At 49.4% G+C, this 14,277-nt stretch overlaps 1 protein-coding gene across 2 annotated transcripts in view; it reads left to right on the forward strand.

Annotated features, from left to right (window-relative positions):
• Nucleotides 1-14,277, forward strand: part of CAMKK1 (calcium/calmodulin dependent protein kinase kinase 1) — a 90,750-nt gene that overhangs the window by 51,131 nt on the left and 25,342 nt on the right. For both annotated transcript variants that reach the window (XM_057410744.1, XM_057410743.1), the window contains exons 5-9: nucleotides 6,615-6,666; nucleotides 7,235-7,368; nucleotides 7,934-7,970; nucleotides 10,152-10,173; nucleotides 12,103-12,191. In XM_057410744.1, the coding sequence (XP_057266727.1) occupies nucleotides 6,615-6,666; nucleotides 7,235-7,368; nucleotides 7,934-7,970; nucleotides 10,152-10,173; nucleotides 12,103-12,191 (334 nt within the window). The remainder of the gene's footprint in view (nucleotides 1-6,614; nucleotides 6,667-7,234; nucleotides 7,369-7,933; nucleotides 7,971-10,151; nucleotides 10,174-12,102; nucleotides 12,192-14,277) is intronic.

The raw sequence follows: 14,277 nt of genomic DNA on the forward strand, positions 1-14,277 counted from the left end.
TTTCAGATTCAGAAAGGCTGCTCATGCTGGAGGCTCCTTCTCTGGTCCTCCTCTTTCAGAGGCAGGTGAATCCTGACTGTCCCAGCTGGGATTCCCATAAAATCCATCTGCAGATGTGCTCCTGTCCCTGGGCTTGCCCTGTGGCGTGGTTTGATCAGGCTGAGGGCAGGAGCTGGACAGCTGGTGAAAGCTGAACTGCCTTGTGTGTGTGGCTGTGCCTGAAGGCTTGTGGAAACGGCTTCCAGCAGGTTCTGGTAGATGCAGGGCAGGTACCTGCTGAGCAGAGCTGGGTGGTTGCGGGGCTGTTGAACCCAAACCCTGCTGCCCTCCATGCAACCCTGCCTGGCTCAGCTCCGTACTGTGCCTGGTGAGAGGGGGTCCTGCTTTCACTGCTGCCGTGGAGTGGCCTCCCGTGGGTGAAAATGGGCCCATCAGAGCACCCAGGCAGACACTTGTGTGCTGCTTTCTCCCTGTCCCAGTGCACAGAGCTGCTGGGAGCAAGAATATGCTATGCAGATATAAAGTGTGCTCATTCCCTGCTAGTCCCCAGCTAGCTTTTCATCCCTTACTCTTGGTTTTACAAGCGATTTACCAGGTTGGAGGGGTTGGGTGGGACTTGTATGTCTGTTAGTGTTTGTGAGCCCTTCCAGCAGGCATGAAAATGAGGGAGAAATGTCTTGAAATGAAGGATGGAAGAGATGAGACAAAAATCTGGACAAGGTGCCCAAGCAAAGGAACCACAATTCTTTCCATCTCCTTTCCTTTCCAAGCTGACTCACCCACCCCACCAGAGTAGTTGCTGTTTCCAGTGGATCCCTTTCTCTGCTGCCCTGCGAGTCCTCCCTCCCACACCCTGCAGTGGGACACTTCTGCTGGTTGGCAGTGGTGGCTTCCCTGATCCACCTGCCCCACCAGCTTAGGCAGTGCCAGGTCCAGCAGCACAGAGCGGGAACACCTCCCATCGCAGTTATTTCCAGCTGAAAACATTGCTTTGAAAGTTGTGATCTTTACTTTTGGGGCTGCCCTTTTGTTCTGGGAATCCTGATGCTGTGCTGCAGGCAGGGTGATTGTCACAACTTGGCAGGAGAGAGCTGGGTTTGGGTTAGCATTGCCTGTTGTGTTCTTGTCCATGTTTTGTAACACCGTGGACATGGATTTAGCAGGTTGACTCAAAGTCAAAAGTGAAAGTCTGTGTCCAGGTTAGCCTGGTGTGTGTTAGTTAATCCTCACTTAATCTGCATTTCTTTTTCTAATCTAAGCAAACACTTTAAAGCTACTGCAGCACCAGAGGAGCTCCCATGCCTGCATGGGCACTGTTTCAGCCTCACTACCTGAAGAGGGACAGGATGTGCAGATCCCAAACCTTCTTTGGTTCACCCTGATTCTCCTTTTGGGGGTGTTTGAGGCAGGGTCTGAACCAGGTCTCAGCTGGGATGCTGGGGCTGTGAATGTGATCCTGGGAGGTGTGTGGGTGCTACAGCAGATGGAGAAGTGGGACCAGAGCGAGAGCTCATCTGCAGTGTCTGCCTGTGTTCCATTGCAGTGGATATGGGAAAGGAGAGGGCAGGTGGCTGCACTGCTGCTGAAGGGCTGTGATGCTGAAGTCTGTGTTTCATGCACTTCTTACCCTTCAGCTGGGGTAGCAGGAGCTTTCCCCCTTCCCTAGCCACAGTCACATGCAGACAGGCTGTCACCCCGTATCCTTCCAGGTGGCTGTGTGGATGTTTTCCCAGAGGGCAAGCCATGGTGGAGACACCTCTGCTTTTCCAAGACATTAAGGCAGCCCAGGAGCTGGCAGACAGAGCTTCAGAGAAATAGCAGCCAACTGCATAACTGGCTCTCTCAGTGCTGAGATGACTTCCATGTCCGTATCACTCCTGTCTGAGACTGTGCTGCAGCAATGCACCCCGACACCCCAGGGTGATACCTAATGCCTGTTAGTAGAAGAAATTGCAACTCTGGTAGCTGGGGAGGGCCTCTTCTGTGTGTTTTCCCCAAATTCAGCTCTGAAGGGTTGGTTTTGTCTCAGTGCTGAAAAGCAATAACAGATAGTGGAGGAAATCAGCCCTTGGTCTTTACTGAGCAGTCCCTGATCAATTCACATTTGCAGTGTTTTAGCACGAGGCCAGAGTGTTGCTGCCTGCTTTATTTTCTTTAGCGTGCTGTGATAAAAAAACCTCAAAGAAAGCAGAAGATTTCTATTTTGAAGTATCATTCAGAGCGTGCCTCCTGGTTCTTGCTGAGGCTGAGGCCCTTTGCTGGCTCTCATAGAAAAGGCAGTTTATAGGTACCAGGAAGTGGACCTAGCTCCTGTCAAAGCAAAAGGGAAGATTTCTGTTGCTTGAATGCGTTATGGAGCTGGCCTAGAATTAGGAAAAACTCTTAAGGAAAAAGAAAAGCTGATCACATTTGGGGAAAGTGTAGATTGGGCTGTATTTACTTTGTAAAGATCAGAGAGTGCTTCCAAGAGCTTTATCCTTCATCCCTGTGAAGGACTGCAGCGCTGTGGAGGGCTGTGAAAGCGTGCTGACTTACATCAGTGGATGCAGGGAATGTATTAGGCCGAGGAAATGGAACTTCCAACATGAAGTGTGTGACTCAGTGCTGTCTCCTAGGAGGACACCCTGTTGGGATGCAGTGGGCCCTGCCACTGCACTCAGTTCCTACTGCTGCTGCTGGGGCTTGTGAAGGTGTTACACCAGCATTTGTGGGGCTCTGCCAAGGAAGCCTTTACAGCTGGAAAGGTTTCAGTGTCTCAGTTTGCAGGAGATGCTTCGACAGTGACCACGGGGAAAAAAGAAAAGCCAAGCTCTGTGGAAAAGCAGTAAATAAAAAGCAAAGGCAAATGTGTCCAGATGGTGATCGAGTTTGGAGTCATTGTGCTGATGGAATTTGATTCTGTGATGCCTCAGGCCATGTCTGCTTCCTAGTTTCAATCTCTAAATCAGCTTGCAAAGAAAAGTGGTTATGATGTACATTTGTTATGCTACTTCTGGACAAAAGCAATAGCATTGTATGTTGTCAGTGGGCTTCTCTTTTCCTTTTTCTTCTTTTTTAATCTGGTTTCCTAAGAAACAAGATTTATGTGGTTGTGCTCTCTGCCTCTGTTTGTACCTGACAACCTTTGCATGGAGGGCTGCTTTCTACCAGCTCTCAACGATGGGGAGAAGTACCTTGCAAGTTTGTGAAAAGAAACAGCTGAGCAAAGTGCTGCTGCAGAGGAGAAGGTGGCCAGCAGCAAGCCCAGAACTTTCTAGCCCCTGGAGAATCCACTTTGGTCACCATCCAGGTGGGAAGGGAAGGCAGGGCTCCCATGTTTCTCATCCTCTTGCTCACGTAACAGCTACTGAACCACTGTCAGCTGCATAGCTCTCCTCTCTCCTGCCAGAGCTTCCTTCTTAGCCACTTTATCTGAGGGATGTTGCTGTCAGGACAGGCAAGGAAGGGCTGAAAATGTTCTCTGGTCTGCACACCATTTCTGCAGGGTGCTGTCATGCACTAGCAGAGGATTTAGGTGGTTTGTAGGAACCTTTTAGCAACATCTCGCTACCCTGGGGGCTGCAAGTAGGGACTGTGCATAGGTCTCTGCCCTTGCAATGCAGGTCTCTCTGTTAGCAGATAAAGTGACATCTTAAGTGCTGTGAGAACAGAGCAAAGGACAGCTGGTAAGTTCCATTGGCTCAATCCATTTTATCACCCTTCCCTCCTGCAACTAATGGCTATTTTGCTGTTGTTACCAGCAGATCGAGGTCTCGCTGTGGCAAAAGCTGCTGTAACCCAGGCATCCCCCTTTTCCATAAACCTGGGATCACCTTTCCCCCAGGAAGCTTCCCTGTGGTGCTAGGAGGAGAGCAGTAAGCTTAAATAATAACCACACAACAAAGAAAAGCACATGATTCCTGCTGCCTCTCAAGAGGGTATGTCCAGACCCCATCCATGTGTGAACAGTTGGAAGGAAGGTGGGTACAAGGGCATGTGTGGAGGAAATCTCCTCCAGGCTCTCTCTTTTGCCCGAGGAAGCTGAAGCAGTGTTTGCCAGTGCAAAGGGAAGATCCCTCAGCTTGGCTCTGAGCTGGTTCTTTGTAAGGAAGGCATTACCTGGGTAATTAGCTCTGCCTGTGACTACAATTATCTTTGGCTCTCTCATCCATGTGAGCCCAGGAGGAGATGTTTGCTGAAGCATCCCTGTGCTGCTCCCATCATGCACAGCCACAGTTCAGTGAGGAAGCTTTGTCCTGCCAGCTTGTACTTTAAAGTGGGGCTTCTCCACTGTGTGCTCTCCTCTCTGCTCTTGTGATAATCAAGTGGCTCTGGCTGTTGCGTGATGAAGTTTGCTCTTCATCCCCCATGGGACAGCTCCTCTCTTCTGATCTGGCCATGCTTGTGTAGCAGCAGATACTGGTGCTTTGAGGTTGGTATAACCACATCCTGGTGTTTCTTCCACAGCAGTACATGTGGTTTGCAGTCAGCTAACTCATGAGACAATAATCCTCACTCATCTCTCCCTCGTAGCATCCTTTGAGGAGTTTGGGTGACATCAGTAGCTCGTTCCCTCCATTTTTGTCCCTAAGAGCTATTGGTCCTCTCTGTACCTTCCTGCTCCCTCCAACCTTTCCCCAGAGCCTGCCTCCAAGCATTGATGCAACTTGGGAGCTGCAAGCAGCAAATTGCATCCTCTCTTCTTTTCCTAAAGCTCCTTTCTAGAAGGCAGGTAGGACTCAAGGTGGGGTAGGAGCAAGGAGAGCAAGGCTGGACAGAGCCTTGGGCAATAGGGGCTAGTGTGAGGTGTCCCTACCCATGACAGGGGGTTGGAACTGGATAAGCTTAAGGTCCTTTCCAACCCAAACCATTCTGTGATTCTGATTCTCCTCCCAGGCTGGTGATGGTTGGAACAGGAATAGGTGCACCAATTCCTTTGGTTTTCCCACAGATTTTCATTATGGAGGGATAAAAGTGGGGAGCACAGAAAGTCCTCCAGGCTTGGTCCTGGCTGTCCTTGGAGGTGGTTGCACACATCTTGCATCGTCTTTCAGCAGACCATGAATCATTTGGCTGTGTGTATTGGCCCCAGCACTGTGCTAAGTACAAGATAAGCACTCTGAGTCTGTCTCTCAACACTGTTGTTTCCAACAGTTGGCTCAGGAGCTGTCAGGCAGGACTGAGAACTACAGTGTCTCTTCTCAATTACATCGGTGCAAATCCAGAGGATTTCAGTGGATCAGGACCAAACCCAACAATCCTTCCAGGGAGCCATGAACCTGGCTGCAGATGGAGCACTGATGGGAGGTGGGAATCCTGGAGTATGCAGTGGCATCGCTGCCAGGAAAAACAGCTTGGGAAGGAGTTTGCTGAAGTGGGTTCGGTGGCCTGCTCCTGGTGTACATGTTGAAAGCAGGTAGTGTGCAGGGAGCCTGCCTGCATGGTATTAATGCAGAATTCCTTGGCCTTTGTGTCCTGCACCCTCCTTGCTTGATTATATTTTGCAGGGATCACTCCAGTGTGAATTATACATTTGGATGCTTAATGAATAGGAGTAAGTACCAATCCTGGAGGAGGGGGGGAGTGACCATCACAGCTCCCGGGAGCACAGGCTGTTTTCCTAAGCAAATTGTACCATAAGCTGGTTTCTCATGAAATATTTATCTGCTGGACCACTCGGGGCTGTTGGAGTGGCCCTCAAAAAGGTTATTAATGCAGAGAGCAGATGGAGGCACAGAAACTGCTTATTAAATTCACATTGCCTTTTGCCACTATGCTAATGCCAGTGTGGATGGCAGAAGAGATTACCGTGACCCTCTCCCACAGCTCAGCTGCCTTCCTGGCTTCACAGCAGTGCCAGCGTCAATCAGGTATGAGAATGGAGGGAAGCCATTGGCAAAAACCCACTTCCTTCCCTGTGCTTTCACTGTGCTCCTGTACAGAGCTGGATGCTCTGTTTCTGATGGTGCAGGGATGGATGCCCACAAAATATCCCGTTCACAGCCTTGGGAATGATGCTGGATCACACTGCACGTGCTCTGGCAGCATGGAAGAGGTTTATGGGGCTAAAGAATAGTGCCTGGGAATAGCAAAGGTGTCCCCAGGCAGCACAGAACTGGTGGAAGGGCTGTGTGCTTGTCCTGTTCCAGGTCTGTGCAGTAGGTTGCAAGGGTGTTCACTGTATGGCCATAAGTCTCCAGCTCTTTTGCTTCCTAGACCCTTGGGCAAAGCAGAACTGAGGTGGAGCAGCCTTGAAGTGGCTCTGACGTGCAGCACGGCCATAGCATCATCCAAACCAGCAGGGACATAAAGGTCAGCTCAAGGAAGCCACCTCTTCCCTCAAGCTTCTGCCCCAAATGCAGAAATCTTGATTTATTTTAAATTGGACAAAGAAAAAGGAGCCCAAACAATTTCTTTTTCAGGGGAAAAAGATGAATGAAACCAATGGTTAGCAGTGCCTTTAGGAAAGCCTGGGTCAGCATGTGTGAGTCTGTTGTGGCCACCACTAACCAGGAGACCTCTAGGTTGAAGAACAGACCTGAGCCAGTCCCTGATGCCCAGAAGATTCCTGTGTCACAGCCATGAGCGCTTTGGCTCTTGTTCAGTTTTAACACTGCTTTTCCTTCTTCCTTCAGGCCATGAAAGTCCTCTCCAAAAAGAAGCTCTTGAAGCAGTATGGATTTCCACGTGGGTATCTCGCATTTAGAGGTCTGCCTGTTGTCCTGAGCCAGGAAAACCTCTGTAGAAACCTTATCTGCAAGGACTGCAGAGCTTGGCCTAGTTTGAAAGCTGCCCAAGTAGTTGGGAGCCATTTAAAATGCAGTGGGTAGTGAAGGTGAGGCACAACCACAGGGAAATTCAGTGCACCAGTAATTAGGTTCCTGGCTTTGATATCGAGTCTCTTTGAAGTGCTGACTCTTCCATTCACCATCTATGAAGCCTAATTAAGCACTGGCAGTTGGGCAGGATAGACCCCCTCCTCCCCAGGGGCTCTTCTACCCTCTCAGATAGCACCTGGCTTCAGTGGCTGGTCTGTGGGACGTGGCAAAGAGACCATGCTGGGAATCTGGTCTGAATGGGGCTTTTAAATCTCAGTTCCAGTTGGAGACTGTAATGCTTTGGGATGCTAACAAGGTGATGAGATCTTCCAGAATAGCTGGAGGTATCTGCACAGAGGGGGCAGTGGCTCTTTACTCCTGCATGCCAGGTGCTGCTGAGAAGTGAGCTGCTCTTCACCACGTTATCCCACTTTCAGGTCGGCCACCTCCCAGAGGGTCGAAAGCATCCTCTGGAGAACAGCCAAAACCCATGGCACCACTGGAGAGAGTTTATCAGGAAATAGCCATCTTAAAGAAACTGGACCATGTCAACATTGTTAAGCTGATAGAGGTGAGCTGCTCCTCCACCCTACACAGAAACAAGCCTGTTTCTTTTCTTCCTTCTTCAGCTGCTCCTACTTGAGCCAAAATTGGTTTAAAATAGTTATTCAGAAATGTAGGCTGGTGATACCAAGCAAGATCATCCCAATCACATATGTCAAACTGACAGACTTACCTTGGCCTTTGGGCTGGTGCCCAGGAGAAGGCAGCTAGCTGTGCTTGTGGAAGTACCAGCAAGCTTTGACCTGTGAGACTTGTGTGTAGCCCAGCCTGGGATGGTGCACAAGTGCAAGGCTTTGGTGTCATTTTTGTTAGTGGCTGAGGTCAAGTTACACAGTGCCTTTACTGGGAGGCTGTTTCTCCAAATACAGGCAGAAGCCCAGATTTTTATGGAGGCAGGAAAATGTGTCCTTCAAAGCCCTTCTTTCTGCAGGAGTATCTCAACACCAGCCTGAGGCATTCTCAGTGCTTTGCAGCTCAGCACAGGGTACAGGGAGCAGGAAAATGTTCCTTTTTATTCTTTCTGCAGTTTTTCTTTTCCCCCTTTCCCCTTATCTCTCTGTTATCCATTACAGGTCCTTGATGATCCTGCAGAGGACAACTTGTACATGGGTATGTGATGTATGCTACCAGAACTGTCTGGGCTTAGACATAGTGATGGAGGTAGCAGGGCTTGGGGTCAGTACTGAGAGGAAACTTGTACCAACTTCAGCAGACTTATCCTTTCTGAAAGGTTAAATGCCTCTAAAGGCAAGTGGGATGGAAGGGCCTCTTGCAGTAGAGTAAGGCAGCTTTGTGTCTTTGTACAGCTGTGCACCTCCCTTTGACATGGGGACACAAAGGAAGATGTGACAGAGGCTATGTCAGACTACGTCAGTTCCAGTCCTAGAGCTGGGAGAAAAAGGAAGGGTGTGGGATGGTTCCTCATCCTCCTGGTATGAGGTTGGTCTCTCCAGACTCTGCCTGTGGGCAGTGGATAGTGGTGGTGACTCTGGAAAGCAGTCTGACCCCTGCAGAGACACTGAACATCCCACTGAGCCTCAGGTCCCCCTACAACAGCAGCACTGAATTGCCCTATGAGATGGCCCAGAGGAGGGGAATGGCTGACCCTCTTCTGTCTCTGCTTCCCTGTAATGTTTCCTCATGAGACAGGCTCAAAGGTTGCTTCTCATGAAATAGTTATGGGATGCTTTTGAAGCTGCCTGTGAAAGGGGGCTCTGCCTCGCAAATGAAGCTATTTGCCTTTGAAAGGCCACTTTTCCCTTCCGGCTGGAACCCCAGTGGCACTGTGGGAGCATCTCAAAGCAGCAGCCAAGGCTGATGCTTTGTGTGATGGGGAGGGTAGCTGTGGCTCTTGTTTAAAGGCCTGAACTTCTAGGGATGAGAGAAGGGGAGAAATGAGGTAGCAAGCTTTGTTGAATGAAAATAAATGCATGAGGAATTCAAAACAGCTGCAGCAAAGAAGAAAACAAAAAAAACCAAACCAACCAACCTCAAACCCCAACCTGTTGTGGAGCAAGATTTCAGAACTGGCAGCAATAGCAGCTGGACAAGTGGGAAATCTCTTGGTCCCACTGGGGCTCCTGGGGAGGTTGCACTGGTCCCTGGGCAGGGGGTAGTGGTTGTGTCTCTCTTGTCCATGCCCCATCACTTCTTTGCTCCCATTTGCTCTGCCTGGGATCCCATGAGTGGTTCAGTCAAAGCAATGCGAAGTCAATGCCTCTGCAGCTCTGTCAGCAGCAAGGAGAAGTTGCGGGTGCTCAGCACTGCTGAGGACTGAGCCTTCTGCAAGTGGGCTTCCTCCATCCTCCTGCTGACCCAGCCAATGAGAACTGCACCTTCCTCCTTCCAAAAATGCCTCCCGCTACAGAGCTACGCTAGAGAAAGTGGAGATTGCTCTTTGCTGGTTACTGCTGGCATGAAGTACTGCTCTGAGCACTCTGCTGCATGCTCTTTGGGAAGAAAGCAGGGGATGGAGGGTGCCAGGAGGAACTGGGCAACCTGAAATGCCAGAGGATGGTTGAATATTGAAATGCTGCCACAAGCTGCAGCTTCTTCAGCCTGGAGAGCAAGATGAGCCAACGCAGGCTGCCTTGTTGTGGTTGGACCTTCAGCTGGTCCAGCACTGCAGGTGTAAGCAGGGCTGCCTGGTGCTCTGGGGAAGGCAGTCTGACTGGATTGCTTGGGAGACGCAAAGAACCCCCTTAGTAATTCCTGAGGAAAGAGCTCTCCTACTAGGTAAAGCAGATCCTGAGCCTGTTTGCAGGAGATGGGGTCAGAAAACCACATTGCCACTGACCCGCTCATCAGACACAAAAACTGATGTGCTCTACAAACCTCAGCTCACACCAACAAATCCCCTCCAGTTGCTCCTGCCAGGGAGTGTTTGCTTCTGACAGCCATGTAGCTGTGCTGCTGACTGACACAGCAGAAATAGAGCAACATGTTCTTACAGCAGCTCCTTGAGCATCAGCAATTTAGCAGAAATATCACACCAAACAGCCTCCCTGGAGGTACTGAAGGAGCCAGGACTCACAGAAGCACTGGGAGCAGCAGAGATGTGGCTGATAAATTAGCACCCACTGCCTCCCTGCGTGGAGCCGGCAGGGGTGGGAGATGTTTGTGTTTGCTGGAGAGATGAATATTTTCATTGACATGGGTGAGGGAAGAGAAGTGAATTGGAGAGAAATTGATTTTGCAGGTATGGGAATGGATGTGTTTTTGTAGGTGGTGAGAAAACAAGCCCAGTCTCCTCTTCTGATTCATTCATGGTTTGATTTCCTTTTCTTGCAGTGTTTGATCTCCTGAGGAAAGGGTAAGTAGCCCTCCTGGGATTCCTTCTGTCAAGAGTTTTGGTTTTCATCATTAGCTTCCTAGGTGAAATGGAGGTTTAATATGTGCAGTGGCAAACTGCTCTCTGCAGGCCAGCACAGAGGAGGCAAAATCCAGCTGTTTTGCTCTGTTACAGCATGGAACGATGTGGTGAATAGCGATGGGCTGGAGGGCATCTCCTCGTGTCAGGCTTTGGTCTGGAAAACAAATTGGAAGCCAATTCCCCATCAGGTGCCTGGAAGAAAAGGTTTTAATGGCAATACTCTGCTGGGTAACAGCCACATCGTGGCCCACTCTGGCACAAGTGGTCTAAGGTTGCATCAACACTTACTGCCACCCATTGCCTTACTTTGCCCCTACCACTAAGGTGGTGTGGGAGGCTGTTTTGTTTTTCCATTGCAGAAGAAGTGATAAGGTGATGGGAGTCTCTCACTGCTTTTTGCTGCTCCTGCACTGATTCTGCAGCTCTGCAAAGTCACAGAGAGCTCAGGGGAGCTCTGCCAGGATGGGGGAGATTCCCAAAAGGCTTAATTTTCCCTCTGCTCCCATAAGCGAGCCTCTTGCAGGCTGCCAGCTCCAGCAGGTTGCTGGTGAGAGGCTCCCCAGTCTCCCTGGTGACAAGGCTGATGTCTACCCTGTAGGAGAGGGGGCCAAGGGGAAGCTCCTGTAATCAGCTGTGGCCAAGGAACGTGCAGTGTGGCCTGTCTGCCTCTAGCAGAAGGCAATTAGACTCCATTAGTGGCTCTGCCAGTCCTGCCACTCACATTATTTCTCCCTGCTTTCAGCAGCAGGAAAATGTGCGGAAAGAGGGAGAGAAGGCAGTGGCAGGAAAATGCAAATGGGAGATGGTCATCAATCAAATGGGCAGCAGGGGAGGAGGGAGCAATGCTGCAGGGAGGATTTGCTGCTGGGTGCTAAGGGGAAGAGCCGCAGAGCCTGGTTCTCTCCCTGGATCAGAGATGGGCTCTTCACCAGGGTTTGGTTGCAAGGACAGTGTCTCAGAAGCACTCGCTTAAATCCAGCTCAAGTCAGTGGGCATATGTCCAAATGCAAGGTCAAGCTGCTGAGCACAAGTGGGACTAACCACCCTTAGCTCCTGCCATTCTTCCTCTGGGGAACAGAAGATGCTGACTAGCTCTTACAGCCTCTGCCCTCAGGCACAGGCAGAGGAGGGGCTTTTAGAGGATACTGTGCATCTCTCAGCAGTGGAAAGCATACAAAGGAAGCATACAAAGGAAGGGAGAGGAGAAGCTGACCAGGTAACCTTGGCTGTTCAGGGCTGAATGGCTGATCCCTGAACAGCTAAATAGGTTTTCAAAGCAGTTTAGCACAATGCACTAGAAACATTCCCACTTAACCTTTGAGCCAGGAGTTTGCTTCTGGATTCTGCCTTGGTTTAGGCTAGCTGCATGCTGGTGTTGCTTCAGGACTGAGCCCCAGCAGACAAGACATCCAGTACATAGGAACGGGCTCTCCTTCCCCACTGCTGCCTGGTACCTCCCTGTGGTGCTGGTGCTCACAGCCATGAGTAGCTTTGGCAAGAAACCTAAGGCCAGATCCAGTTTTGTTCTTTCACTCTGCTTTTCCCACTAGTACCCTGAGTGAATAGTATTTGCATTATTTTGTGCAGCCAGCAGCAGTTAATCCTGATGTTGACAAGGGCGCTGTGGCTCACACTGGCTTCAGGGATTGTGAAAAGCCACCTGCCACCTCTAGCTGAGCTCACTAACCTTGGTGTCACCGTGTCCAGAAGGGATAGTTGTGCCTCCATCCCATGACACAGCACCCAGAATCTGTTGGGACTGTGGCCCTCAGTGGTGGAGATGTGGTGATGGAGAGTGTGCAACTCCTCCAGTAAGGAGTGTTACTGCCATTCTGCAAAGTACTTAGTTGCTTTCCCTCTTCCTAACAGGCCTGTCATGGAGGTACCAAGTGACAACCCCTTCAGTGAGGAGCAGGCTCGGCTCTACTTCCGAGATATCGTCTTGGGCATCGAGTACTGTGAGTACCACCAGCACTGACAGCAGCTTTGCAGAGCCTCCTGCTCAGCTGGGGAGAAGCCTTTCGACTCAGCTGAGCAAGAGAGGTCTCCTCTAATTGCATGTGATGGGGTTTGCAGTTGGTGGTGACCCTCTGAGCTCAGATTTACCCAGGCAGTATCACAGATGTGGGGAGCTGGCTTTCCTTGGAAAGGACATTAGGTAAATATCTGCTTCCTTTTTTCTTCTGTTTATCTCCTTCTGGAGAGTGTCTTTGAAGGTAATAGCAGAGCCAGAAAATGGGTGTTTGCAGTGACATGGACTGAGCCAGTTAGATACAGCTGGAACAAAGTAAATAAGGCCCAACCTGGATCCCCTGCTGCTCACTCATCTTAGGGCCCTGCCTATACCTTCACCTGAGCTACTTGCACTGGAGCAGTTCATGCGCAGGGTGCTGCCAGGACCCATGCAGTGGTCTCATGTGCGAGAGATACCCATGAGCTGGCTGGTCTGCAGCTACTGCTTCTGTACCAGCTGGGAGCAGTGAAACTGCTGGTGAGCTGCATTTGTCTCTGCCTGTTTGATTCTGCTGTCCTCCTTGTAGACAGCCCTTTTGTAGAGTTTGTGATCTCATCATTGACTGCTGCTTTTGCACACTGATGCACTAAAGAATTGACCATGGTTAGAGGGCTGAATATAAGGAGGAAGAGACAATACAGATTTTGCAGAAGCAATTCATGCCTTACAGATCTGTTAGTTTTCCAGAGGAGAAAACAAACATGTAGATAAGATGATCCTGTTACTTAATTGTGTTTTGACTGCCAAATAGCTTTTGATTATATCCGTTAACAGTAGCCCATAAAGAACCTCATAAGTCTCTTTGGATGAATGGCCTTTTGTGGATTAATGACTAAACAGTCAGGAAAGTAGGAATACAGCTTTCACAATGAAGAAAAGCCACTAGTGCAGTTAAACAGGAATCCATATTGTGGCCTGGGTTGTTCAATGTATTCCTGAGTGACCAGTAAAAGGGTAGAGTACAATAAGAGAGGTTGGTGATGACATCTAATTATACAGAATGGTCATTGTTAGAGCTGACTGTGAAGTCTGGGAGGAAGATGCCACAATAGCAAGTGATGGAATGATAAAAATTCATTTTTCTCAGTTGCTGACTGCAGGGTAATGCATGAGGGGGAGAAACACCACTAAAGATATGTGCATGGGGATGGGCTCTAAATTAGGTATTCTCACTCAGGCTTCATTCTAGATGGCTCTCTTGAGAATGCCAGCCCATTACTTAGTGCCATTCAGCAAAGCTAACAAGGTTTGGGAAATTATTGGGTATGAAATAGAGAAGAAAACAAAAAATGTCATTATACAGTGATTTGGATCTGGAAGACTCTTAGGTACAGGCAAGGAGTACCTTGAGTATTTTGTGCAAGTCAGCTCAACCTGTCTTAGAAATGGCTCTCTAGAACTGAGAAGGGCCTAAGAAGGGTGATCAGGATGGTGCTGGAACATCTCATGTACAAAGACTAAAGCTCTTAAGATTTTAAAATTATTATGGGAAAGTGTAATATGACAAAGGCTGATAAAATCCTAACTGTCAGGGAGGTGATGAACAGGGGATGAATCTTCTCTGTATCTAAAACCACAAGAACTAAGGGGCAGCAAACAAAATAATGAGGTCACCAGTTTGAACCAGAAGGAATTACCCTTTCCAGCTGTTTCAACCTTAGGAAATAAGAACCTGCTCCTTTAATAAACCAGAGGGAATTGTTTTTAGTGTGCTTTCAAAAAGCCAGCATGTAGCAGCATCAAACTCCAAAGTGACATTTCATACTGCAGTAGAGCTTTGAGCCACTTCTGCCTCATTTCATGGGTTTCCAGTGGCCCCTGCAACCTTTTGCTCCTCCGAGCCAGGGCAAGCCCCTCACTTCTTTAAGGCTTTTGAAGGCTCACCTGGTTTCAGACACCTGCAAAGAAAAGTCTCTGAGTATTATAGACCTTGCTGAGGCAGAGGAGGGTGGTTTGCAGTGCCCAGGTCCATCTCCACACTGCAATACAAACACCACCTCTGGTTTCGTCTAAAACAAGTGGGTGGAAAT

The sequence above is a fragment of the Pezoporus wallicus genome, unplaced genomic scaffold (assembly GCF_028554395.1).
Source record: "Pezoporus wallicus isolate ANWC-B61680 ecotype Strahan unplaced genomic scaffold, APGP_CSIRO_Pwel_v1 contig_8705, whole genome shotgun sequence".
Taxonomy (NCBI): domain Eukaryota; kingdom Metazoa; phylum Chordata; class Aves; order Psittaciformes; family Psittacidae; genus Pezoporus; species Pezoporus wallicus.